Source organism: Oncorhynchus nerka, linkage group LG28 (assembly GCF_034236695.1).
Source record: "Oncorhynchus nerka isolate Pitt River linkage group LG28, Oner_Uvic_2.0, whole genome shotgun sequence".
Taxonomy (NCBI): domain Eukaryota; kingdom Metazoa; phylum Chordata; class Actinopteri; order Salmoniformes; family Salmonidae; genus Oncorhynchus; species Oncorhynchus nerka.
In genome coordinates, this window is record NC_088423.1 from 32313074 (window position 1) to 32340566 (window position 27493).

At 43.3% G+C, this 27493-nt stretch overlaps 1 protein-coding gene across 2 annotated transcripts in view; it reads left to right on the plus strand.

The window, feature by feature from the left end:
* Window positions 1-24780, plus strand: part of LOC115113140 (zinc transporter 6-like) — a 92353-nt gene extending 67573 nt beyond the window's left edge. For both annotated transcript variants that reach the window (XM_029640437.2, XM_029640438.1), the window contains 9 exons: window positions 641-721; window positions 1724-1759; window positions 2492-2586; window positions 10297-10345; window positions 18574-18693; window positions 19658-19760; window positions 20456-20503; window positions 22899-22967; window positions 23624-24780. In XM_029640437.2, coding sequence (XP_029496297.1) covers window positions 641-721; window positions 1724-1759; window positions 2492-2586; window positions 10297-10345; window positions 18574-18693; window positions 19658-19760; window positions 20456-20503; window positions 22899-22967; window positions 23624-24190 — 1168 coding nt within the window. In that variant the 3' untranslated portion in view covers window positions 24191-24780. The remainder of the gene's footprint in view (window positions 1-640; window positions 722-1723; window positions 1760-2491; window positions 2587-10296; window positions 10346-18573; window positions 18694-19657; window positions 19761-20455; window positions 20504-22898; window positions 22968-23623) is intronic.
* The last annotated feature ends 2713 nt before the right edge of the window (window positions 24781-27493 follow it).

A 27493-nucleotide genomic window follows, 5' to 3' on the forward strand; every position in this document is an offset into this window, starting at 1 on the left:
CTTTGTTTGGGTACTTTGGCAAAGCAAATTTCTGATATTCGTCTTGCCAGATTAGCTGGTTCGAGCTAGCTAAATAGGCTAAGGCTAATAACACTAACACTTTTTACAGCTAGCTAAGCGTGAAGCAGCTTCAATAGTTAACTTGACCGCGCCCTTTCACGTTATTCACTTAGCCTGCCACCGAGATGAGAGATAAGCAGCGTTTTTTCATGGAGTCCTACCTAACCGCCCAGTGGCTTTCCGTAGCCCCCCTACACACACCACGGCACGTCCTGTCCATTGTGCTGACACAGCGCAGAGGAGATGCAGATTTTGTTTGCGCCTACCTGTCACTCATTTGAACGTTTTTTCTATTTTTATAAAGGGACATAAAACTAAACCGAGGGGGCTGTGCCACCTTTAGCCCCATCGTTGAGCGGGGCCCAATGGTCATACGATTAACAAAACTATCTGTTGATAAGCAATTGCTTGTTATGGTTATGGCTTGGGTTAGGTTTAGAATAAGGGTAAAAGTTAAGTTTAGGGGTAGGATAAGGGTTAAGGCTACCGTTGGTAGATAGTTAATTGAAAAGTTACTGATAGTGTTTAGACCGTATACAGATGGACAATCGAAGTAAAGTGTTACTGTGTGTTCCTCCAGGTTTGAGCGGCTGGAGGTCCTAGCTGTGTTTTCCTCCACGGTGCTGGTTCAGCTGGGAGCTCTGTTCATCCTGAAAGAGAGGTGGGTGGAACCAGGGTTTACCCCTGTTTGTGACAGGGGATGGAGTGGGGTGGGGGACTGGGGCTTCTGAATATTTCAGCTGTGGGAATGTCTCCTCCTGCCTGTGCCCACACCTAGGCCCAAGCGCCCAGAGCCAGGGTTTATCCAGCGGTCACGGCTCAGGCAGGGAAGGGGTGAGGAGGGGAGTGAGTGCTGCCAACTAGTACATCAACCATGTGTGTGTGTGTGTTTGTGTGGCCCTTAATTCCAATAGCATAGAGAGTATGAGCGAGAGAGAAAGAAAGACTGAGTGGGGTTATATGAGGAGAAGATGGATGTTTGTGTTGATGAGTGTAGGACATATTTCAGAGCTGTGGTCATGTTTGCTCCTGCATATGTCCACACCTTAGCCTGAAGCACACATTATAGAAGACATGGTTTATCTAAAGGTCACATTTCTGGAAGGGGAGGGGAGAGGTGGTGATGTTACACCGTCGCACAAGCATGTGTGTAACAAGGCTCCCGCTATTCAGAGAGAAACGGAGGGGGAGGGGAGGGCAATATGAGAGAATACATACTGTGTATTTGTGGTAAATGTATGGTAAATATAGACTGGCTGCATGCCTTCTTCCCTCCATGCCTCCAGGAATACTGGACACAGGTTTTGATCGTCCAACTTAAAAGGGTCAGGTTGATGTTGTTGTCATGTTTACATGTCGGAATTTATCCTGTTGAAATCTGCAAGAACACTTCTGTATAGCCTTGAGGGGTGTTTCTGATGGCTGTTGTCACGGTGAGTGGTACTCATGTCACTATCAGACTTAATCAGCCATTTAGCTCCCAGCGTGTCCAGGCCATCTATTATATCACTCTGCTTTAACATCTCAGCACAGGCAACAGTTTTTCCCGGTCAGGTCACGTGGTACCTTTTTTTTTCAACATTTTTTGTTTGTTTATTTACTTGTCCCATATTGCCCAATGTTTCTGTGTGACAGTTTTTCTTCCCTTCTGTTATTTTGCCAGTCTGGAGAGATTCGTGGAGCAGCCGGAGGTGCACACGTAAGTAGGCCCCGGTCCAAACACGCACGCCCACGCACCCCTGTTCCACACACACACTCCAGGGAGAACATCAGCCCAAACGAACATCACAGCTGGGTCTGGGTCCAGATAGAATTAGCCTACCATTCCTCTCATCCCTCTAAACTGAACGCAGTGGGATTTTCAGCTAATCAGGTTGCTGTCCCTCGCTGCAGCTGCACCATCCTGGATCGCCATTATGAAACAAAGATTAGTAGTTTGATGAAAACACGCCCGATTTAAACCCGTCTTCGTTGACGAGATTACCTTTTCAAAGCAGTGGAACATTGGAGATGTGATGTTGGGTGTAATGCAGGGCAATATCACTAAAACAACTGATTATTATCACTGCTGGGCAGCAGGTGCCAGCCAGGCAAGACACCACATGTTCTAGGTAACAGAACACTTCATCTAGTGGAGAACATCCATTTACACTGCAGCACCAACTGAATTCCTCCAGCATTAAAATCTGCCTCTATTTTGATGTTTATGTGGATGGTTGTGTTTTGGAAACGTTTACATGTGTTTGTTTTCCATTATGATTGACTTATTTCACTTCATTGTGAAAGTGCCATGTATTCCAAATGTAATTTTAGCAATAATATTGAAGTCAACGGAGACTACTGTACAAGCCATGGAGAGGATGTGCTGTGTTTGACATGTGTTACAAGTATGCATCTATGTTGTACTGATAATGGTCTTCTGTGTGTGTAGGGGTCGTCTATTGGTGGGGACCTTTGTAGCGCTGTTCTTCAACCTGTTAACTCTGCTCTCTGTGAAGAACAAGCCCTTTGTCTATGTCTCAGACGGTAGGTCAACTCTGACTCTCCTCACCTCTCACTGCCTAGTATGTCTGAGGTTATAATAAACTGCTATACTAACTTACTGTGTGTAAAAAGAGGTTGACAATATCAGTGTCAATAATAATTTATGCCAATTATAATGCATCATTATTGTGGTTCATTCTGGGATACTATCAGGTTTTTGGCTGTTTTTGTTAGTAATGGATTCCACATGGTCATTGATAATCAATTATAGCTGTAGTACATGCCAGTCCTAGTACCATGGTGCCTCCTCACTTTCCCTGGTTCTGCTGTATGTGGCTCTGCCTGCTGCAGTTTGGCTGTTATTCCCTGAGCTGCCAGCAGAGGGCCTGGCGCTGCATGATGCCTGTGGCTGCAGTACTCCACTAAGCAGGGCCCAAGCTGTCATGGCTCACTGTTTGTTTGTAAATCCTCATTGACACAGTTATGGACTCTTGGACAATCCAGACCCCAGACTAGTTGACCCTCTAAATCTGTCTGCCTGAAATCCAATGAGACTTTTAATTTTATACACCGTGTACACAGCCCTGGGCACGTCATTTGCACTGTCTCTACTCTAGCCCAAGATTGAACCAAGTAGTCAGAGAAAAAGTTTGCTAGGAGGGATGCAGTAATGGGATGGGAAAGAGATGAGAATGGCCATAGAAGTGAGCCAGAATGAATGAATGGAGGGAGACGGGAGGAAAACACAATACCTGGAGATCACTCAGTCAGCACAGAAATCTGACCTTCCTGTCTTTGTTTGTTTGTTTTGAGCCCAATGTTTACGACACAAGCAAAACGTTGTCTTTTTCCCCTTCGCCTATGGTTCGTGCTGTATTAGTGTCAGCTCCGATTTGCCCAATGTTTTTGATTGGTCCAGATGTGGTCCATTTGATCCATGGCCTCTTAGAGACTATATAGCTTTGTTCTTATGTAATTAAGGGCTTTAATTGAGCAGTATGCTTGATTTAGGAGCACTACGACTGTCTTGCCTTCCTCCTTTGCCTTTCATTGGAATGACTTAATCTGCTCGAGGAACATTATTAGGACTCGAGACAAGACTTATATCATGGACGGCTTGTCTTCTCTGTCAGCCTGTCTGTCACCCTTTCACGTGCCACAGAGAAGAGCTCTGAATGGCTCTGGTTGTACCTCTCTCCACCAATCCTCTCCTTGGTTTGGAAGGACTTCTTCCTGTGTTTTGGCCCTTAGCAGGTTGTATTGAGTAACAGTGATGTAGTGCACAATGACTGAAGGTTTTCATGTTAGTATGCACGTTTAGATTGTGCTGTTTGATTGATGAGTTGTGGTGAAGCTGTACATTGGATACATTTTGTCTGGGTCATTCACTTTACCCCACACTCAAATTAACAAGGCTAAATGAACAGGCTAACTTCATTTAACATCTCATTGCCAGGAGTGCATTAGTCAGGCTAAAGGCACACCGCGCGCGTGCACACACAGTGAGTTCAAAATGGTATTATATAAGCATGTTCCAGACGGCAGAGCCCTGAGGCAGCCAGACAGGCTGCCATATCATAAATAAGTCACTCTGCTAAAATGGTTCATTCATGGAGTAGGCCCAGCAAAATTGCCCTTCCTGTGGCTTTACTCAACACAAGTCCCCAGAATGGGGGGTGGGTTTCATGTGTTACTCTGACTGTTTTTGTACACTAAGATGGTTTGCATTATGATTATAAATCATTGTTTTTATCCATAATGATTAGTCATTATTCAAATGAACATGTATAGACTTAAACACCTTTATAATGCTGTAACGGAAATGGGGCTATGGACAGTAAACTTGACAGAGGATTGCTTATCTGTTGGTTAGCAAGCAGACTTTCTAGGACTATTCCTTTCTCCATCACAAGCACCTCATTCTCATATCCTTAAGAAGCGGTACATGATACTAGGGTTGGGGTATTTTACGATTGCATCATCTATAGAACTTTTCAACTGTCAAATCGATAACACATTTCTACTCTACATAACCAAAATATATAGACACCTGCTCATCAAACATCTCATTCCAAAATCATGAGCATTAATATTGTGTTGGTCCTCCTTTTTCTGCTATAATATCCTTCACTCTTCTGGGAAGTCTTTCCACTAGATGTTGGAACATTGCTGCGGGGACTTGCTTCCAATCAGCCACAAGAACATTAGTGAGGTTGATGTTGGGCGATTAATGTTCCAATTCATCCCAAAGGTGTTCGATGGGGTTGAGGTTAGAACTCTTTGCAGGCCAATCAAGTTCTTCCACACTGATTTTGACAAACCATTTCTGTGTGGACCTCGCATAGTCATGCTGAAACAGCAAAGGTCCTTCCCCAAACAAGCCTCAAAGATAGAAGCACAGAATGGCCTAGAATGTCATTGTATGCTGTAGCGTTAAGATTTCCCTTCACTGGAACTAGGGCCTGAACCATGAAAAACAGCCCCAGACCATTATTCTTCCTCCACCAAACTTCACAGTTGGCACTATGCATTGGTGCAGGTAGTGTTCTCCTGGCATCCACCTACCCAGATTTGTCCATCGAATTACCAAATGGTGAAGCGTTATTCATCACTCCAGACTCTTTGCGCATGGGGATAGGCTTGCATGCATCTGTTCGGCCATAGAAACCATTTCATGAAGCTCCTGACAAACAGTTCTTGTGCTGACGTTGCTTCAAGAGGCAGTTTGGAACTCGGTAGTGAGTGTTGCAACCAAGGACAGATGATTGTTACGCTACGCAGAAAAAAATCGGAATCCACTAATTTCAAGTGGTGTCCACATACTTTTGGGGGTCATTGGAAAATGTCCCCCCCCCCAATTTATGGCCGTGGTCGAGGGAAAGTCCTTATGACATTAAAAGCAACCCGGAGTATGATCAATGTTTGACAGCCATCACTGATGGGAATGACATTGTGATGTCACAAACAATGGTTTAGCATATTTAAATTTGACTGCAACTCCTGATGAAACTGAGTATTTTTGTCTGTAATAAAGCCCTATTGTGGGGAAAAACTCATTCTGATTGGCCTATGCCTTCCTAGGCCCACCCATGGCTGCGCACCTGCCCAGTCATGTGAAATCCATGGATTAGGGCCAAATTAATTTATTTCAGTTGACTGATTTCCTTATGTGAACTGTAACTCAATAAAACTGTTGTTGCATTTCTATTTTTGTTCAGTAGAGTGTAGAAAGAGCAGAGAGCACCAAAGCAGAGAAAAACGTCAGATAGGGCCTAACATGTTTTATTCCATCCTCTCCAATGTCGAATTATCATGGGCCTTTTGCAGCAGACACTCTGGTTTATTGTTTGAAATCTTAATTTCCCTTGATCTCCCCAATCTCCAATCGATTTTAATGTGACTTGTTGGCCTAGGCATAGCCTACTCTTTCATGATCAACCATCTCAGAAAGTTGTTTAGTAATAATGAGAGATAAACAATTGCAAGATAGACTTATCAAATAGGAAGTTTAAACAAACCTGGTACGTTTCTGCTTTAGTTGAAGTGTAGGCAAATAAATTGTGCCCTTGGAAAATCCTTCCTTGCAAACCAAACAGCCAATAATATAGGCCTTCACATAGGCTACTGTCAATAAAAGTTGCAGTAAATGTTTATTTCACAAATTAAACAATATAAACTCATTTTTCTAATATTGTCAGTGTTTATTAATGTCCTTGAATTGCTCAGTGAGCAATCGGCATAAGCTCCCGCAACAACGCTTTTTAATATAATTTTCAATAGCTTACAAATGTTTCATTTACAGTGCATTCGGAAAGTATTCCGGCCCCTTGATTTAATCTACATTTGTTACGTCACAGCCTTATTCTAAAATGGATTTTAAAAAGATGTTCCTCAATCTACACACAGTACTCTATAATACTCTATAATGACAAAGAGAAAACAGTTTTCAGCATTCAGACCCTTTGCTATGAGACTCGAAATTGAGCTCAGGTGCATCCTGTGTACATTGATCATCATTGAGATATTTCTATAACTTGGTGCAAGTCCACCTGTGGTAAATTCAATTGATTGGACATTATTTGGAAAGGCGCACACACCTGTCTATATAAGGTCCCACAGTTGACAGTGCATTTCAGAGCAAAAACCAAGCCTTGAGGTCAAATGAATTGTCAGTAGAGATCCGAGACAGGGTTGTGTCGAGGCACAGATCTGGGGATTGCCTGCAGCATTGAAGATCCTCAAGAAACAAATCAAATGTTATTTGTCACATGCGCCGAAGGTGTAGACCTTACCGTGAAATGCTTACTTACAAGCCCTTAACCAACAATGCAGTTCAAGAAAGAGTTAAGAAAAACGAATGTAATTTTTTTTTATTGTGAATCAAATCAAAAAGTAACACAAGAAAATTCCATAACAATGATAAGGCTATATACATGTGGTACCGGTACCAACTCAATGTACAGGTTAGTCGAGGTAATTTGTAAAGTGACTGTGTGTAATATGACTATCAGTGTGAAAACAGGATGGGGGGGAGTCCAAGTAAATAGTGCGGGTGGCCATTTGATTAATTGAAGTTGTTAAGGAGCCTTTTGTTCCTAGACTTGGCGCTCCGGTACCGCTTGCTGTGCGGTAGCAGAGAGAACAGTCTATGACTGGAGTCTCTGACAATTTTTGGGGGGCCTTCCTCTGACACTGCCTAGCTTGGTCCCAGTGATGTACTGGGCTGTACGTACTACCCTCTGTAGCTCCTTACGGTCAGATGCCGAGCCGTTTCCATACCAGGCGGTGATGCAACAGGTCAGGATGCTCTCAATGGTGCAGCTGTTGAACTTTTTGAGTATCTGGGGACCTATGACAAATCTTTTCAGTCTCCTGAGGGAGAAAAGGTGTTGTCGTGCCCTCTTCACAACCTGTCTTGGTGTGTTTGGACCATGATAGTTTGTTGGTGATGTGGACACCAAGGAACTTGAAACTCTCGACCTGCTCCACTTCGATGTTAATGGGGGCGTGTTCAGCCCTCCTTTCCCTCTAGTCCACGACCAGCTCCTTTGTCTTGCTCACATTGAGGGAGAGATTGTTGTCCTGGCTCCACACTGCCAGGTCTCTGACCTCCTCCCTATAAGCTGTCTCGTCGTTGTCGGTGATCAGGCCTACCACTTGTCGTCAGCGAACTTAATGATGGTGTTGGAGTCGTGTTTGGCCACGCAATCGTGGGTGAACAGGGAGTACAGGATGGACCCAAGTGTTGAGGATCAGCTTGGCAGATGTGTTGTTGTCTACCATTACCACCTGGGGGCGGCCCGTCAGGAAGTCCAGGATCCAGTTGCAGAGGGAAGTGTTTACTCCCAGGGTCATTGGCTTAGTGATGAGCTTTGTGGGCACTATGGTGTTGAACGCTGAGATGTAGTCAGTGAACACAGTGACCTCCATCATTTTTATTTTTGAACTGTCAAGACCTTTTCTAGAGCTGGCTGCCCGGCTAAACTGAGCAATGGGCGAGAAGGGCCTTGGCCAGGGAGGTGACTCTCAGACCATGAGAAACAAGATTCTCTGGTCTGATGTAACCAAGATTGAACTCTTTGGCCTGAATGCCAAGCGTCACGTCTGGAGGAAACCTTCCACCATCCCTACGGTGAAGCATGGTGATGGAAGCATCACGTCTGGAGGAAACCTGCCACCATCCCTACGGTGAAGCATGGTGATGGAAGCATCATGCGGTGGGGATGCTTTTCAGCAGCAGGGACTTGGAGACTAGTCCGGATCAAGGGAAAGCGGAACGGAGCAAAGTATAGAAAGATCCTTGATGAAAACCTACTTCAGAGCGCTCAGGACCTCAGACTGGGGCAAAGGTTCATCTTCCAACAGGACAATGACCCTAAGCACACAGCCTAGACACCGCAGGAGTGGCTTCGGGACACGTCTCTGAATGTCCTTGAGTGACCCAGCCAGAGCCCGGACTTGAACCCGATCTAACATCTCTGGAGAGACCTGAAAATAGCTGTGCAGCGACTCTCCCCATCCATCCTGACAGCGCTTGAGAGGATCTGCAGCGAAGATTGGGGGAAACTCCCCAAATACAGGTGTGCCAAGCTTGTATGATAGTGTCATACCCAAGAAGACTCTAGGCTGTAATCGCTGCCAAAGGTGCTTCAACAAAGTACTGAGTAAAGGGTCTGAATACTTATGTAAATGTGATATTTCAGTAAAAAAAAAAAAATAATTTTGCTTTGTCATTATGGGGTATTGTGTGTAGATTAATGGGGGACTATTTAATCAGTTGTAGAATAAGGCTGTAATGTAACAAAATGTGGAAAAGGTCTAGGTGTCAACAACAATCAGATAAAAAGGTATTATTTATCCTATAACATCCTTTATAACACTTGAATGAACATTTGGCTTCGGCAAAAAACCTAATAGGCCCATTATCCTTAAGGCCTTTTGCCTATCGAACTGTAAAAATCCTAAATCTATAAACCGATCAAGCAAATTATTATTTATAACATTCTTTATAGCCTAACACATGAAAACAAATGAACATTTGCTTATGCATTCGCTTAAAACTAACAGGCCTATTTGGATAGGCCTTTTTCCTATCGTACTGTAGAAATCCTAAATACAAGCCTGCGAGTTATAAAATACATTAGTCAAGTTGTGTAAACAAAATACGAAACGACTAAATTAGTTTAAAAAAAAGAATTTTCAAGGTTTGACGGAACATTTTTGCCTATGTCTTTCGAATAAGATGCATCTGGATTTGAATATAAGAGGCTATATTTAAAGTTAAATCATAAAGTGCAACAAGGAACCATTAGGTCTAATTTTTTTTACCATGTCTTAGGCCTACCGAATGTCATAGCCACGGGAACTAAGGGTGCTGAGGATGCTGCAGTTGGAAAAAAATATTATTTAAAAAAATTACTTGGTGTACTAGGCCTTTTATTACTCCTGTATGAGCGGAGAAAATACTCATCAGCAGAGAGGGGGAAAAAGCAATAGCTTTGGATTGCACATTTGCAACTGTCAATTTATTAACATTTTGTGTTTTGTGTTTTTGCGTATGTACATGATTTATCAGTACAAATTAGAGCATAAGACTATTTCCTGTCCCCTTTGCCACACCAGAGTCTCTTTCAGAGAATATTGTCGTACAGAATCTGGACCAAACATTTAGCTTTGCTTTGCAAATTTGGATGTTCTGTGTCCTGTCATCTCAGAGTCAGGGAGAGATCTGTTCAAGGAGAGCAAACACACATACACAAACACCCCAAAACTCCTGGTGTGGTCAGGCTTATGTGGGGGAGTGAAATTGGATTTGGGGGAGGCTTTTTTGTAGTTTCTCTCAATGCCTCTCTCACTTATCTGCCTAAACCACAGTAAACTAGCCAATATGGGCTGAGAGGTTTGCTCTGTAGCCATTTGTGTTTAAACGTCACAGATGGCAGTGGGATACTCTAAAATCATACATGTGCCCTCCCCTGGTCAGTCGTCTGTGATTGTAACCCATCCTGTGGGGTGGACAGCTGAGGACACACTCTGCTTGCTGATCAAATGGCACTCGGGCTCCTGTTACTGCCACAACAATGGCCACTGTGGAGGAAGATATATGGGAACAGACTGCAGATAAGGGCTGCTAGAGTGATGCTCTCTCACTGTGTTGATGTGTGTAATTCTGACCCCTGTCTTCTGTCTTCTCTCTCTTTTTTTTCCTCCATCCCTCACTCTCTCTCCCCCTCCCCACCATCCTCTCAACAGCTGCCAGCACCAGTTGGCTTCAGGAGCATGTCGCAGACCTGAGTCGAAGGTAAGATCCTCTTTCAATGAGTCATCCTGCTGTATTGATCCTCCTTGTTTTCCCCCTGTAGTCCAGAAGTGGATAGTTTCCCTCCCAAGCATCCCTCAGGAAATGTATGCACCACAGTGTATGTGTGTAATGTGATTAGCAGTCTGTCCCAATCAAACTGAGGCTAAAGGGTAAATAGACACACAGAATTACCCTACGCCTTGACCCTTTTCTCCGCATTTTCTCCAGATGATGTCCTGCGACTAGTGAGGTCCGGTCACCCGACAACCTGTCCGCTCAACCCTATCCCCTCCTCCCTTCTCCATACTATCTCTGGAGACCTTCCCACTTCCCTCAACTCATCCCTGACCACTGGCTACAACCCCTGACTACAAAATGGCCCGAATCGATCCCCTCCTAAACAAACACTTGACTCCTGACGTCAAAAACTACAGACCTTTATTTTCTTTCCAAAACACTTGAGCGTACTGTCTCTGACCAACTCTCTTGCTATCTTTCTCAGAATGATCTTCTTGATCCTAACCAGTCAGGCTTCAAGACGTGTCCCTCAACCGAGACTGCTCTTCTCTGTGTTACGGAGGCTCTCCGTACTGCCAAAGCTGACTCTCTCTCCTCTGTTCTCATCCTCCTACATCTAACACTGACTTCGACACTGTAAACCGTCATATCCTCCTCTTCACTCTCTCAGGGCTGGGCGTCTCTGGCTCTGCACACTCTTGGATTGCATCGTACCTGGCAGGCCATTCCTACCAGGTGACTTGGAAACAAACTGTGTCTGCACCACGTGCTCTCACTACTGGTGTCCCCCAAGGCTCAGTTCTAGGCCCTCTCTATACACCAAGTCACTCGGCTCTGTCATCCTCGCATGGTCTCTGCTTTCAACTTTCCTACGGAACAGTAAGAGGGACTACCCCTTCCTACCTTCAGGCTATACTCAAACCCTACACCCCAACCCAAGCACTCAATTCCGCCACCTTTGGTCTCTTGGCTCTCCCAACCCTACGTTCATGAAACCCTACTTCTTCAAATAGTTTAAAAAAATAATCCCACAGCCTCAGTCTTGCACCCCCTTTCATGAACTAACACTCGCACTTGTCCCCCCCCCCCCCTTTACTAGCGCTGACTTTGCTGATAGCTACTTTATTGAGGAAAAATGTGCTTACTATGAATGTGATATGCGGGTGTCCGTCCCACTTAGCTGTCTTAAGATGAATGTACTCTGTAAGTCGCTCTGGATAAAAGCATCTGCTAAATGACTAAAACATTTCAAAATGTATGTCAAATATGACATGGGGTGTAGTAGTATATTTTTTCAGCAAGATGTTAGGGAGTGGCTTTTTCAGGGAAACATATTGGCTTAATCGATTGAGCTTCTTGGAATTATTTTAAGGTATCTGGACAGCAAGGGCCGGTCTCATGTCATTTCCAATGGATGACAATGACCCCCTCTGGCGAAACCTGCCTGTAGAGGTCAGATGTGAAACTCTTATCTTCCCTTTCACCTCCTCAGTATAGTGCTGTGTGCCCTTGCCCTGGGGTTAAGACCTGATGGATACTCTCAGGTCAGCCACTTCCTGGCCCTCACCCCTGGAGACCCTGTGCAGGGCTGGGGAGAGGCTTGCCAGTGAAACTCCACCCCTCTTCCCTCATATAGTAGCTTCCAGGATGATGAATCGCCTCACTTGTTTTGTCTGAATAATGGATGTTGGTGGGTTTTGTTTCAGTCCAGAGTGTTGAGATCACTTTGCACCTCTACTTTCTCTGCTGGTGCCCCGGTCTGGATTATGCCACTCAGGAAGTGGAATATGACAAAAGGCTGAGTAATGTTTGGAGTTGGAGGACTCATTGAAAAATAACCCTCCCTTACCTCCTAATGGGTTATGTGAATGAGCTGCTGAGGGTCATGTTAAACAAGCCTCTAACTCATTGCAGGTCCAGCTATATTTTGCTTTCCATTATGCAGGCGTTCCCTCATAGCTATAACACCCTGATCTGAAATAATATACCAGTAGCACTCTATGAAACAAAACTAGACCTAAATAAGATTGATTCTCATCTATTCTAAAACCCCAAATATTATTGAAGTGGCTTTCTGTCGCATTCCATCCTGAATAGTAAAAGGCATGTACAATCCCACCGACTCTCCAGGTCACCTAGGGCAAAAGCACCTAATATACATTTTAACAAATTTATTGAAAATTAAATTACAGAAATATATAATTTACATAACTATCCACACCCCTGAATCAATACATGTTAGAATCACCTTTGGCAGCCATTTCAGCTGTGAGTCTTTCTGGGTAAGTCTGTAAGAGCTTTGCACACCTGTATTGTACATTATTTGCACATTCTTTTTAAAATTCTTAAAGCTCTGTCATGGTGGTTGTTGTTAGCATTTAGACAGCCATTTTCAGGTCTTGCCATAGATTTAAGCCGATTTGAAGTCAAAACTGTAATTAGGCCACTTATGAACATTCAATGTCATCTTGGAAAGAAACTCCAGTCTATATTTGGCCTTGTGTTTTAGGTTATTGTCCTGCTGAAAGGTGAATTTGTATCCCACTGTCTGTTGGAAAGCAGACGGAACCAGGTTTTCCTCTAGGATTTTGCCTGTGTTTATAGCTCTTCCGTTTCTTTTTATCCTAAAAAAAAATCCCTAGTTCTTGCAGATGACAAGTATACCCAAAACATGATGCAGCCACCACCAAGCTTTAAAATATGAAGAGTGGTACTAAGTGATATGTTGTTAGATTTTCCCTAAACATAACACTTTGTATTCAGGACATGAAAGTAAATTTATTTGCCAAATGTTTTGCAGTTTTACTTTAGCGTACTATTGCAAACAGGATGCATTGAATATTTTTATTCTGTACAGGCTTCTTTCTTTGCACACTGTCATTTAGGTTAGAATTGTGGAGTAACTACAGTGTTGTTGATCCATCCTCAGTTTTCTCCTCTCACCGCCATTGAACTCTGTAACTGTTTTAAAGTCACCATTGGCTTCATGGTGAAATCTCTGAGCGGTTTTCCTTCCTCTCCAACATCTGAGTTCGGAAGGATTTGAGGAGTTTCTCCCATTCTTCTCTGCAGAACCTCTCAAGCTCTGTCAGGTTGCATCGGGAGTGTCGCTGAAAAGATATTTTCAGGTCTCTCCAGAGATATTCGATCAGGTTCAGGTCAAGGCTCTGGTCAAGCCACCTAAGGACATTCCGAGACTTGTCCCAAAGCCACTCCTATGTTGTCTTGTCTCTGTGCTTAGGGTCGTTATTCTGTTGGAAGGTGAACCTTCGCCCCAGTCTGAGGTCCTGAGTCCTCTGGAGCAGGTTTTCATCAAGGATCTCTGTACTTTGCTCCGTTCATCTTTCCCTCAATCCTGACTAGTCTCCCAGTCCCTGCCACTGAAAAACATGCGCACACCATGATGCTCCCTCCACCATGCTTCACCGTAGGTATGGTGCCAGGTGTCTTCCAGACGTGACGCTTGGCGTTCAGACCAAACAGTTTAATCTTGGTTTCATCAGACCAGATAATCTTATTTCTCATGGTCTTGAGTCCTTTAGGTGTCTTTTGGCAAACTCCAAGAGGGCTGTCATGTGCCTTTTACTGAGGAGTGGTTTTTGTCTGGCCACTGTACTATAAAGGCCTGATTGGTGGAGTGCTGCAGAGATGGTTGTCCTTCTGGAAGGTTCTCACATCTCCACAGAGGAACTCTGGAGCTCTGTCAGAGTGACCATTGGGTTCTTGGTCATCTCCCTGACCAAGGCCCTTCTCCCCCGATTGCTAAGTTTGGCCGGGCGGCCAGATCTAGGGAGAGGCTTGGTTGTTCCAAACGTCTTCCATTTAAGAATGACTGAGGGTTCTGTGTTCTTGGGCACCTTCAATGCTGCACACATATTTTGGTAAGTTTCCCCAGATCTTTGCCTTGACAAAATCCTGTCTCTGAGCTCTACGGACAATTATTTCACCTCATATGGCTTGTTTTTGTTTTCTTTGACATGCACTGTCAACTGTGGAACCTTATATGGACAGGTGTGTACTTTTCCAAATCATGTCCAATCAATTCAATTTACCACAGGTAGAATCCAATCAAGTTGTCATTATGGGGTGTTGGGTGTAGATTAATGAGAGGGGGGGACTATTTAATCAGTTTTAGAATAAGGCTGTAATGTAACAATGTGGAAAAGTCAAGGGGTCTGAATACTTTCCGAATGCACTGTACACCATCCAAAGTGTAATTAACTTCACCGTTCTCAAAGGGATATTCAATGTCTGCTTTTTTATTTTTACCCATCTACCAATAGGTGCCCTTTGCGAGGCATTGGAAAATGTCTCTGGTCTTTGTTCTTGAATCCGTTTTTGAAGTTCACTCCTTGACTGAGGGACCTTAAAGATAATTGAACAGAGATTAAGTAGTCATTAAAAAATCCTGTTAAACACTTATTGCACACAGTGAGTCCATGAAACTTATGTGATTTTAAAGCACATTTTTACTCCTGAACTTATTTAGGCTTGACATAACAAAGGAGTTGATTACGTATTGATACTATTATTAATACAACTTTTTTTTTTTTCATTTGTAAAAATGTATAAAAACATAATTCCACTTTGACATTATGGGGTAAGTTGTGTATGCCAGTTACACAAAATCTAAATTGAATCACTTTTAAATTCAGGCTGTTTTACACAACAAAATGTGGGAAAAGTCCAGGGGTGTGGATACTTTCTGAAGGCGCTGTATGACAGAGTAAAGTTCTGATTGTTCTGAATAGAAGGCACAGTGGACAGGATGTCCCGGACTACTTTGACTCATTGTTTCATTATCTGCTTTAATCGTGTCATCCGTGCCTCTGGGCCTCACCACCCTCCCTGATGTTTGGTGGGTAGACATTATATAACCCTCGGAGCTAGTCCACTGTGTACTATTATTTGGGCAACAGCGTTTAGCCTGTATTTATAGCCGACCGACATCGTATCAAGTGTTTGTATGTCTCACCGTAATCCCACAATTTCTGTCTCCAGTGGGTGGGATTATGCAAACTGTCACTCTGGAACAAAGCTCCCTCTATCCACACAGTGTTCTCTCTCGTTCTCTCTCTCTCTCTCTCTAGGCAACGCCGGACGCACAGACTGTGCAGACAGACGGTCGTGGAATCACACGACCCTGTCCCTAGTACTCAAATTATATCAATGCAGCGGGGAGATTTAGGAGATTATTGGGATTGTAAATCCTGCTTCAAATTAAGTGACCGGAGGTCGGGCTTCTTTAGGTTAATGGGTTTTCTTTTCTTTTTTTAAAGATAATGCCTCTTTTTTTTATTGTGTCCTTGTTGGACATCAGTGGACTAGTATCCATACATGTTTAATAAGAGGTTGACATTGGACAGGGATGCAGTTTAAAAACACTATATAGAATTCATCTTCTCAGTATTTATCTAATCATGACCTATTTCAAATAATATTATGCCAAGATCTGAATACATCACTGCAGATAAAAAAAACAGGGCTAAATGTCATGATTTAACACTGGCTAAATGTGAGTGAACTCATTGCCCTCTACTCCCCCTACTGATGCTGATGAGTATGATGTGTGGTCTCAAACACTGCGATCCCCAGTGTTGACAGCACATCCCTTCATATCATATCATCATGTTTACTCTGATGGGTTACACCTCCTAATGCACTGCATTAACATCTCTGATTAAACACAAATAACTGATCTGTAAAGCATGCACACTGCCTCATCACCACACAACTAAGATCCTGAGGGGGTTCCACTCACTATAGGGATCTCGTTTTTCTTTTTGTGAAATGAGAGCAATGTATTTCTTTTAGTCACATGCTGAAAAGCGACACACATGAATTGTATCACAATGGCATAATGAACGGCTAGCCATTTGAATTAGATCAGACATTGGTCATTTATGAACAGGACGAAGCACATCCCAAAAATATAATTGATCTAAAAACACACCACGTAGAGAGAACACGGGATGAATGCATACATCCATCTGTCTGTAAAATAATACATTGAAGTGTTGGTGCCCAAGAATATACACTACATGGTCAAAGTATGTGGACACCTGCTCAACGAACATCTCATTCCAAAATCATGGGAATTAATATGCAGTTGGTCCCCCTTTGCTGCTATAACAGCCTCAACTCTTCAGGGAAGGCTTTCCACTAGATGTTGGAACATTGCTGCGAGGACTTGCTTCCATTCAGCCACAAGAGCATTAGTGAGGTCGGACACTGATGTTGGGCGATTAGGCCTGGCTCGCAGTCTGCGTTTCAATTCATCCCAAAGGTGTTCGATGGGGTTCAGGTCAGGGCTCTGTGCAGGCCAGTCAAGTTCTTCCACACCGATCTCAACAAACCATTTCTGTATGGACCTTGCTTTGTGCACAGGGGCATTGTCCTGCTGAAACTGAGATTTCCCTTCACTGGAACTAAGGGGCCTAGCCCGAACCATGAAAAACAGCCCCAGACCATTATTCCTCATCCACCAAACTTTACAGTTGGCACTATGCATTGGGGCAGGTAGCGTTCTCCTGGCATCCGCCAACCCAGATTTGTTCATTGGATTGCCAGATGATGAAGCGTGATTCATCACTCCAGAGAACTCGTTTCCACTGCTCCAGAGTCCAATGGCGGCGAGCTTTACACCATTCCAGCCGATGCTTGGCATTGAGCATGGTGATCTTAGACTTGTGTGTGGCTGCTCGGCCATGGAAACCTCTTTCATGAAGCTCCCGACGAACAGTTATTTTGCCAATGTTGCTTCCAGAGGTAGTTTGGAACTTGGTAGTGACAAGTTGGTAGTGTTGCAACCGAGGACAGACGTTTTTTTATGCGCTCGGCAGTCCCATTCTGTGAGCTTGAGTGGCCTACCACTTCGCAGCTGATCCATTGTTGCTCCTAGCTGTTTCCAATTCACAATAACAGCACTTACAGTTGACCGGGGTAGTTCTTGCAGGGCAGAAATTTGCCGAACTGACTTGTTGTGAAGTTGGCATCCTATGACGGTACCACGTTGAAAGTCACTGAGCTCTTCAGTAAGGCCATTTTACTGTCAATGTTTTTCTATGGAGACTGCATGGCGGTGTGCACGATTTTATACACCTGTCAGAAACGGGTTTGGTTGAAATAACCGAATCCACTAATTTGACGGTGTGTCCACATACTTTTGTGTATGTATATTGTGTATTAGTGTTTCATATTTCATAAATTCTAACATCAGTTAAAAAAAAATGTTTCTTCCACTTTTACAATAGAGTATTTTGTGTAGATTGTTGATGAGAAATGGCATTCATTTTAATCCCACTTTGTAACACAACAAAAGGTGGAAAAAGTCAAGAGATGTGAATACTTTCTGAACACACATTGAACAACACAGCAGCTTTTCAGCATGTTTTGTTATTTCCTTATAACCAAAAGTCGATGAAGAACGTTTGTTTTCCAAAATTTGTGGTCGTGGTCGAGGGGAATTCTTTCATATGACATGAATACCGACTCGGAGTATCAACAATGTATGACAGCCATCGTCGATGGTGACGGCATTGTAATGTTACAAACAATGGTTTAGTACAAGCATTTCGCTACCCTCGCAATAACATCTGCTAACCATGTGTATGTGACCAATGATTTGAGCATATTTAAATTTGACTGCACCTCTGGAGTCTGGCAGCGCAGTGAGCACACCAGCCACCTGAACATCTGATGAAACTGGCTGTAATAAAGCCTTTTGTGGGGAAAAACTCATTCTCATTGGCTGTGCCTGGCTACCCAGTGGGTGGGCTCCCCAAGGGGGCTATGCCCTCCCAGGCCCACCCATGGCTGTACCCCTGCCCAGTCATGTGAAATCCATAGATTAGGGCCTAATGAATTTGTTTCAATTGACTGATTTCCTTATATGAACTGTAACTCAGTAAAATCATTTAAATGTTTTGCATTTATATTTGTGTCTAGTAGATTGTTATTACAATCACTTAGTCTCAGCATTATTCATATTTCACCTTTTAAGAAGATGTGTATATTACAGGTGCTTTCTGTGAGTCCCTGTCTTGGATTGTTTGTGTGATTTCTTTGGTTGGCCTTTGGTAATGTGTGTTGTCACTTTGGTAATGTGTGTTGTCACAGTAACTCTAACCAGTTTAGACACGTTTGGAGCATCACCGCAGGGCTGAATGGCTCAGTATAGTAATTGTATTTTTGTGTTTGTATGTTTTCAGCCTGTGTGGGATTATCCCTGGTCTCAGCAGTGTCCTTCTGCCTCGTATGAATCCCTTTGTCTTAATCAACGTGGCCGGAGCTCTCTCACTCTGCATCACCTACATGCTCATTGAGATCAAGTAAGTCCTCCCCTCCGACATGGTGTAATGGAATTAGTTAGTGGATTCGGGGAAGTTATAAATAAATATTGTTGAGGAATAATGTGTACTCTGAATTGTGTTCCCACAAAGCCCTCATATCGACCTGATGTGTGTTTGACATCCCTCTTGTTACTTATCAACCTCCATAACTCTTGACATCGAGATGGGACGATAAACCGAAAATTATCGACACCGACCACTTATCGTGGGCATTTGCTGATATCGCTCATAATGATAAGTTGCCTATACTAGAGAAATGTGAACTTTGAAATGAAATAAGTCTGCTTATATGGAAATAGCCTTGTACCAGCCGCTCATAGGGCAGGAGCCAAAAGCTAGTCTATCGCACGACCTTACCCTCAATCTATCTCCTTAATGCGGCAGGTATTAAGGACTGTGAGCGGCAGGTAGCCTAGTGTTTAGAGTGTTGGGCCAGTAACCGAAAGGTTGCTGGATCGAATCCCGAGCTGACAAGGTACAAATCTGTCGTTGTGCCCCGGAACATGCATGTTCCCTGGTAGGCCGTCATTGTAAAAAATAATTTGTTCTTAACTGACTTGCCCAGTTTAATAAAGGTTCATTAAAAAATGCTGAGTGCCAAGCAGTGACTCCTCAGGTGCCATTTTTACAGTCTTATACAGTATGACTTGGCCGGGGATCGAACTCACAGCCTTCCAATCTCAAGGTGGACACTAACCACAAGACTGAGTTGGTGATTGTTATATGGTTGATGTTATATGGATGATTGTGAATACCGTTATGGTGTACATGGATGTTATAAACGTATCGTGATGATAATTCACTCAGTTTATTGTGATAACAATTGTGATTGTGGATTTTTGTCCATGTCTCCCAGCTCTATCCTGACAGCTATATGCTCCTAACTTTATAACGTACTAATAGTATCTATTATGAAGTACCTGATGATTCTCTCTCTCTCTAGTAATTACAATGCTGTGGACACAGTTTCGGCGGTGGCCATCGGCCTCATGATCTTTGGCACCATGTATCCTATGAGTGTGTACAGCGGGAAGGTGCTCCTTCAGGTAGGCTATTCAAACATGTCCACAGTCTAAATTGAACTGGATCATTGATTCTCTGTAGGATGTGATGTGGATCGCACAACTTTACTGTAACTCAACTCAACACTGTAAACTCTTGGAATGACTGAGTTATGTTCTGTCCGGATTATGTTTGGCTTACAGTGGTTCTTCCTATAAAAGTTGCAGCACGTCATTTAAGTGTCAGCCATTGTTACCAGAATGACACAATTTACCACCATCTACCACAAACGGTCGTGGCATAAGCTCAAAACTTTTAAAGGAAGAAGCACTGTTGGGGCTGCAGGTAGCCTAGTGGTTAGAGCGCTGGGCCAGTTACCGAAAGGTTGCTGGATTGAATCCCAGAGCTGACAAGGTAAAAATCTGTCGTTCTGCCCCTGAACAAGGCTGTTCCCTGGTAGGCCGTCATTGTACATAAGAATTTGTTCTCAACTGACTTGCCTAGTTAAATAAATACATTAGCCTAGTGGTTAGCATGTAGCAGCAGTCAAGCTTTCAAGATATTGGACTTTTAAGAAGCAAAGGCCACATCATCATGATGATGCAGGAGACATTTTGGGACTGCATCAACAGTGGACTAATGAAAGAAATTCTAAAATAGTTTTTCTGTGGATTTTCTGGAGCACTGTGTTTTGAACAGAGACACTGACTCACACCTGGCTGTGTTCTGTTCTCTTTAGACAACTCCCTCCCATGTCATCGGTCAGCTTGACAAACTGCTCAGAGAGGTAAGAGCACTCAAGTGGGGGTGATGTTTTTGTTTAATTAACTATTGAAATAGGATGGGAGGTCAATTAAGGACGGTTTTAACTAGGTGGTATACAGCTACGGAAGTTACTTTTTTGTAGCTGGTTAGTAGAACTTAGGCAACGGGTCTGAAGAATTAACGTAGCAAGTTAGGTGAATTAGGAAAGGGGTTAGCTAAAATGCTCTCCTAACCTGCTACAAAAAGTGACTTTCGGTCATAGTTGTACTCCATCTAGACAAAAGCAATGAGGACAACCCTAGTGAATTGTGGAGAGGAGATAATCCTAACAATAAAGGGAAAGGGGAGACCTAGTCAGTTGTACAACTGGATGCATTCAACTGAAAGGTGTCTTCCGCTTTTAACCCAACCCCTAAATCAGAGAGGTACGGGGGGCTGCCTTAATTGTGACATCCACGTCATCGGCACAACAAAGTGTAATGTAATGTCCAAATGGAGCTAAAGTTAGACATGAAATACAATGTTAATAACGAGCCATATGAAGTGGAATACATGTAAATTATTTACATAATACGGGATATTTACACAGTGATCAAACCGTTCACAGAAAACATTTCAATAATGATTTTGATGGTCCAACTCTGGAGTTGTTTGGCGCCATGGTTGTGGAGGGCAACGTGCTGGAAGCCGAATGGGAACCTCTCATCTTTGCTCCTAATGGCAATCAGTGATGCGTTTGCTGAGGGTTGTCCTCTTTTGACCTCTTTCCTATTTTTTCAAGCACGTTGCACTCTCTAAATAAGGCAGTTGAAATGTGTTGCGTGTACCATGTGTATTGAAGCCAATTTCTGTTTCTGTGCTTTATATGTATATATTATTGAAATGTATTTCACATTGTGCAACAACTTGCAATGATTCCCTATAACATGTTTTAACATATATTGTGCCCCTTGGGATCCTATTGTGCCACTCTAGCAATATTATAACTAGAGCCAGTTATAGTTTTTTCAGACCATGGGCGTTGACTGGGACTGGTCACACGGTCAGGTTATACTGGTTCCCTCATGGCAGAGACTCTGTTAGACCCCTACAGAGATTGTGGCGCGGTCTGCATTTTTCATGATGCGGTCAGATCCCGCAGGTTATTTGGAAACGAACATCTTTGTGCTTTGTTTGCCTTCCTATTAAATTAAAAGCACCTCTTTGTCACGTTTTTCACACACCCTCAGAATTTCGCTGCTTCAAGTTCAGTAGCCTTCCTCTCCTAGTTGGGTGTGCGAGATCATGTGCGCCACTGGTTTCAGTGAAGTAGAGTAGGCTGCCTATGCATGGGCAGAGAATCACGTGGCTAAAGCCCGACTGATATATTTTTGGGGGTCAAAAACTGATTGAAATTTTTTTTTTGTGTGACAAAACATCTGCCGCTATATCTTCCCGTTGTTTTACTCTAGGGAAATTAAATCGATATAGCATTAAAAAAAACTATATCGGCCGATTTTAATATCGGGCTCTACACGTTGCAGGTATCTTTCCAAATGAAATTAATATCAATATGATTAGGCTATAGTTTACTACAGTGTCTGGAAAGTAATATTGATAATGGAAAGAAGTGTAGGGCCCTCAACCAATGTGAGTCCAGGTGCAATCAAAAAATGTTATAATTGAAAAGGCTACCATCGTGAGTGAGCATTGCGCCTTTTCCATAAATATGAATTACCCATTTATTTGTCTCTGCCTGCAAATCGTCCTGCTCCTAAAGGTAGGCTACATCCTATATGCAAAACGTAGATCAAGAAAAAGTGCAAGTGTCCGCGCTCATAATTTTTGCTGCTTCAGGTTCAGTATCCATATGTGCAAGATCAGGTGGGCATGTGGTCTCAATTAAATAGAGAAGGCTATAGCCTATGCATGTGTGGAGAATGATGGGGCAGTTATCATTTCCAAGGAAATGTACTTCCTAAATCTGATTTATACGATAGTTTACTACATTGCCTTGAAATAAGTACTGATCACCCATATGTCCCATCTGAAAATTGTCCTGCTCATTAAAGGTAGGCTATAAAATGTATCTCAAGAGAAAGTGCAAGTGTTCACACTGCTCTCTTCAAACTCCATCTAGCCTGTTGGTTGATATAGCCCCGTAATACCTACCGTTAGCCTAATATAATGGGCCATGTGACATAAGAATCTTAGGTATTTTTGATACTGCCTATAGGATGCAGAATTGCTGGGACCATGGCTGGCAAGTAAGCCGCGTCACATACGCCTAAAATAACATTGCGGGACTGCGGTTGGGTTCGGGACCAGTTATTGCGGGAGCGGGTGGGAGTCAGACAGAAAGCCAGCGGGAGCGGGCAGGAGCAGACCTCTAGACTGTATGTACGTATGTGTGTAAAACTGTACTTGTCTTCCATCAGGTCTCCACTCTGGATGGGGTCCTGGAGGTCCGTAACGAACACTTCTGGACAGTGGGCTTTGGCTCTCTGGTACGTCATCATCGTTCTGTCCCTGCTGTCTCCTCATTATACCCAGCAGACTCCTAGTGTAATGCGTCACGCTCTGTTTGCTCTGCCTCTAGGAGAAGCAAGGCCATGTTCTTTGATTCCCATTGTGAAGACAGAGTAGTCACACAAAAAGATGACAGTAGTCACGTCGTACTCCAATGCAGGGAATATGGCATAAAGACAGAAATGGAGTCATTCGGGTTTCATTGAAACGCCTGAGATGTGAATTATTCAGACTGTGGCTCTAACAATGTTGCTTCACGTAGAATGACTTCAATACAGATTCTGTCTGTTCTGCTGCTACGTTAAATCTCATTCAATGAAATAACACTTATTTGCACTCTGCATAATAGCAGTATAATGTAATGGTAACATTACGCAATTACAGCATCACTGCTGTCATATCGATAAATAGACCAGCTTCTTGGCTGCACTCGTAAATTCCTGTGTAGACTAAGTTTATACAGTGGTGTTGCTGCTGTGCTGTTGTCACAAAGTTCTGGGTTGTTGCCACACTGTTCTCTCCAGATTGTATGCCCTAGTAGAGCTAGAGGGAGAGAAAGGGAGAGAGAGAATGTGGAGTGAACACGCAGACTGACTCTTTAACTCCTTGTCTCCTCCACCGGCTTTGTGTGCAGGCTGGCTCTGTCCATGTTCGAATACGCCGGGATGCCAACGAGCAGATGGTGCTGGCCCATGTGACCAACCGCCTCTTCCCCCTCGTGTCCACGCTGACGGTTCAGATTTTCAAGGATGACTGGATCCGGCCTTCCCTCATGGCCGGAGTGCTCCCAGCCGGCACACTCAGCCCCTCTGACCACGGGGGCCTGTCTAGCTTTGTCCCCCCTCCCCCCAAATCCTCTGAGGACATGGACCGGCTCACCTCCACCCCATCCAAACTCAGCAGCCCACCGCCAGAGTTCTCCTTCAACACCCCAGGGAGGCATGTCCAGCCCATGGTGCTTCCCAGCACCCAGCCCCAGAGGCCCTACAGCATGGGCCTCAACTACGGAGCCTCCCCCTACACCAACATGCTCAACCAAAACCTAGCCCGGCCGGGGAGTGAGCTGGGGATGGGTATGAACCTGGGAATGGGTGTAGGGATGCCTTCACCACAACAAGGTTTCAGAACTGCCTTAGGCGCAGCGCCACAGCGATTTGGAATCAACCCTCTCCCATCACAGTACAGCCAGTACAGACCCTGATGTTTAGAACAAAAGGTATAGAAGTGGGATATTCAGAGAGAGAATATATTATGGTATTTATTTTGATGGGACCAGGACATACATTCTGACCTTTGGTGGATTTTCTATATTTTTTTGTACTATTCTTCAAAAAGCAAATGAGTTTGAAATTAACTGTAGGCATGTGTTCTGTATATGATATGCCAGTTAACATTTTTCTTCTGATTGGGAATCGTGGAAGAGCTCTATGGCTTTTGTGTGCTTTAAACCATTCATTGACTTTCGTACTCATAGGACTTGAATGTTTGATTACATTAACTATTATTCCCTTGGTAAATCACAAGATGGTCAGCTCAGCCGTTCCTACCTGGAGTAATATTTGTAGGTAGAAAACGGTGACCTAATGCAGGGTCAATACATAATGGGGTAATTAGACTCTTATGTTTTGCCCCATAACTGCTGCATTAAAGGCATCATTTTGTTACACTAATGTTTCTTAATGCCAACCTCATTGTGAAGGAGCGGTCTGTATGTATTTTCACCTTTTAATGGAAAACAAAAACTAATTTTCCGTTTCAGTATAGTCTGCAATAAATTAAATGCAAATGTTCTATACTTGCCCTATTATTTGTCACTAACTTTATAGGTCAATGTCTATTGAAAGACTCTCCAATGAGTTTGGCGACTCAGCGTGGGACATGAATTATCCTAGGCATATAGGCCTGTCTGGATCGGAGTTTGGGTATAAGAAACGAGGTAGGCCTACGTAAATGTTGCAACATAATATCCTGACCGAAGCTTTAAGACATTGAGTAAAAAAAGACACCCTGGGCTACCTGTGAGTGTTGTTGAGAGCAAATGTTGAATAGTGAAGAGGACCATAAAGAAAATGGAAGTGTGAGATGAGTGTTTAATTTAAAAATCTGATTTGTATTTCATTCATTTAATTCATGTTGATAGTAATTCATGCCTCCCAGGTGATGCAGCGGTCTAAGGCACTGCAATGCAGTGCTAGAGCGTCACTACAGACCCAGGTTCGATCTCGTGCTGTATCACAATTGGCCCAGTGTTGTCCGGATTAGGGGAGGGTTAGGCTGGGGTGGGGCTTTACTTGGCTCATCGCGCTCTAGCGACTCCTTGTGGCAGACCGGGCGCCTGCAGGCTGACCTCTGTCAGATGAACGGTGTTTCCTCCGACACATTGGTGTAGCTGACTTCTGGGTTAAGCAGGCGAGTGTTAAGAAGCTCGGTTTGGCAGGTCATGTTTCAAAGGACGCATGACTCGACCTTTGCCTCCTGAACACGTTGGGGAGTTGCAGCAATGAGGCAATATCAAAATTGGGGAGAAAGAGGGTGAAATACTACTACAACAACAACAAAAAATGCATGCATACATACATACAGTACCAGTCAAACGTTTGGACACAGGGTTTTTATTTTTTATATTTTCTACATTGTAGAATAATAGTGACGACATCAAAACTATGAAATAACACATATTGAACCATGTAGTTACCAAAAAAGTGTTAAACAAATAAAAATAGATCTTAGATTCTTCAAAGTAGCCACCCTTTGCCCCGATGACAGCTTTGCACACTCTTGGCATTCTTTCAACCAGCTTCACCTTGAAGGAGTTCCCACATATGCTGAGCCCTTGTTGGCTGCTTTTCCTTCACTCTGCGGTACAACTCATCCCAAACCATCTCAATCGGGTTGAGGTCAAGTGATTGTGGAGGCCAGGTCATCTGATGCAGAACTCCATCACTCTCCTCTTGGTCAAATAGCCCTTACACAGCCTGGAGGTGTGTTGGGTCATTATCAAATGATAGTGGGACTAAGTACAAACCAAATGGGATGGCGTATTGCTGCAGAATGCTATGGTAGCCATGCTGGTTAAGTGTGCCTTCAATTCTAAATAAATCACGTGACAGTGTCACCAGCAAAGCACCCCCACACCATCTCACCACCTCTTCCATGCTTCACGGTGGGAACCACACATGCAGAGATCAGCCGTCGCCTACTCTGCGTCTCACAAAGACACGGCGGTTAGAACCAAAAATCTCAAATGTGGACTCAGACCAAAGGACCATTGCTTGTGTTTCTTGGCCCAATCAAGTCTCTTCTTATTGCTGTCCTTTAGTAGTGGTTTCTTTGAAACAATTCGACCATGGAGGCCTGATTCACGCAGTGTCCTCTGAACAGTTGATGTTGAGATGCCTGTTACTTTTACTCTGTGAAGCTTTTTTTGGGCTGCAATTTGAGGCTGGTAACACTGCTGAAGAGAATACGTTCATTAGAAGTAACTCTGGGTCTTCCTTTCCTTTAGCGGTCCTCATGAGAGCCAGTTTCATCATAGTGCTTGGTGTTTTTTGCGACTGCACTTGAAGAAACTTTAAAAGTTCTTGACATTTTCCAGATTGACTGACCTTCACGTCTAAAAGTAATGATGGACTGTCATTTCTCTTTGCTTATTTGAGCTGTTCTTACCATAATATGGACTTGGTCTTTTACCAAATAGGGCTATCTTCTGTTTACCACCCCTACCTTGTCACAACACAACTGATTCAGAAGGAAATCAATTCCACAAATTAACTTTACAAGGCATACCTTCTTTTAATTAATGCATTCCAGGTGACTACCTCCATGAAGCTGGTTGAGAGAATGCCAAGAGTGTGCGCAAAGCTGTCATCAAGGCAAAGGGTGGCTACTTTGAAGAATCTCATAAAATATATTTTGATTTGTTTAACACTTTCTTGGTTACTAAATGATTCCATGTGTTATTTCATAGTTTTGATGTCTTCACTATTATTCTATAATGTAGAAAATTGTTTTAAAAAATAATAAAGACCCTGGAATGACCGGTTGTGTATGTACAGTTGAAGTCGTAATTATACATACACTTACATTGGAGTCATTAAAACACGTTTTTCAACCACTCCACAAATATCTTCTTAACGAACTATAGTTTTGGCAAGTCGGTAAGGAGATCTACTTTGTGCATGACGCAAGTAATTTTTCCAACAATTGTTTATAGACTATTTCACTTATAACTGTATCACAATTTCAGTGGGTCAGAAGTTTACATACAATAAGTTGACTGCCTTTTAAACAGCTTAAAAATTCCAGAAAATTATGACATGGCTTTAGAAGTTTCTGATAGGCTAATTGACATCATTTGAATCATTTGGAGGTGTACCTGTGGATGTATTTCAAGGCCTACCTTCAAACTCAGTGCCTCTTTGCTTGACAGCATGGGAAAATGAAAAGAAATCAGCCAAGACCTCAACAAGTCTGGTTCATCCTTGGGAGCAATTTCCAAACACCT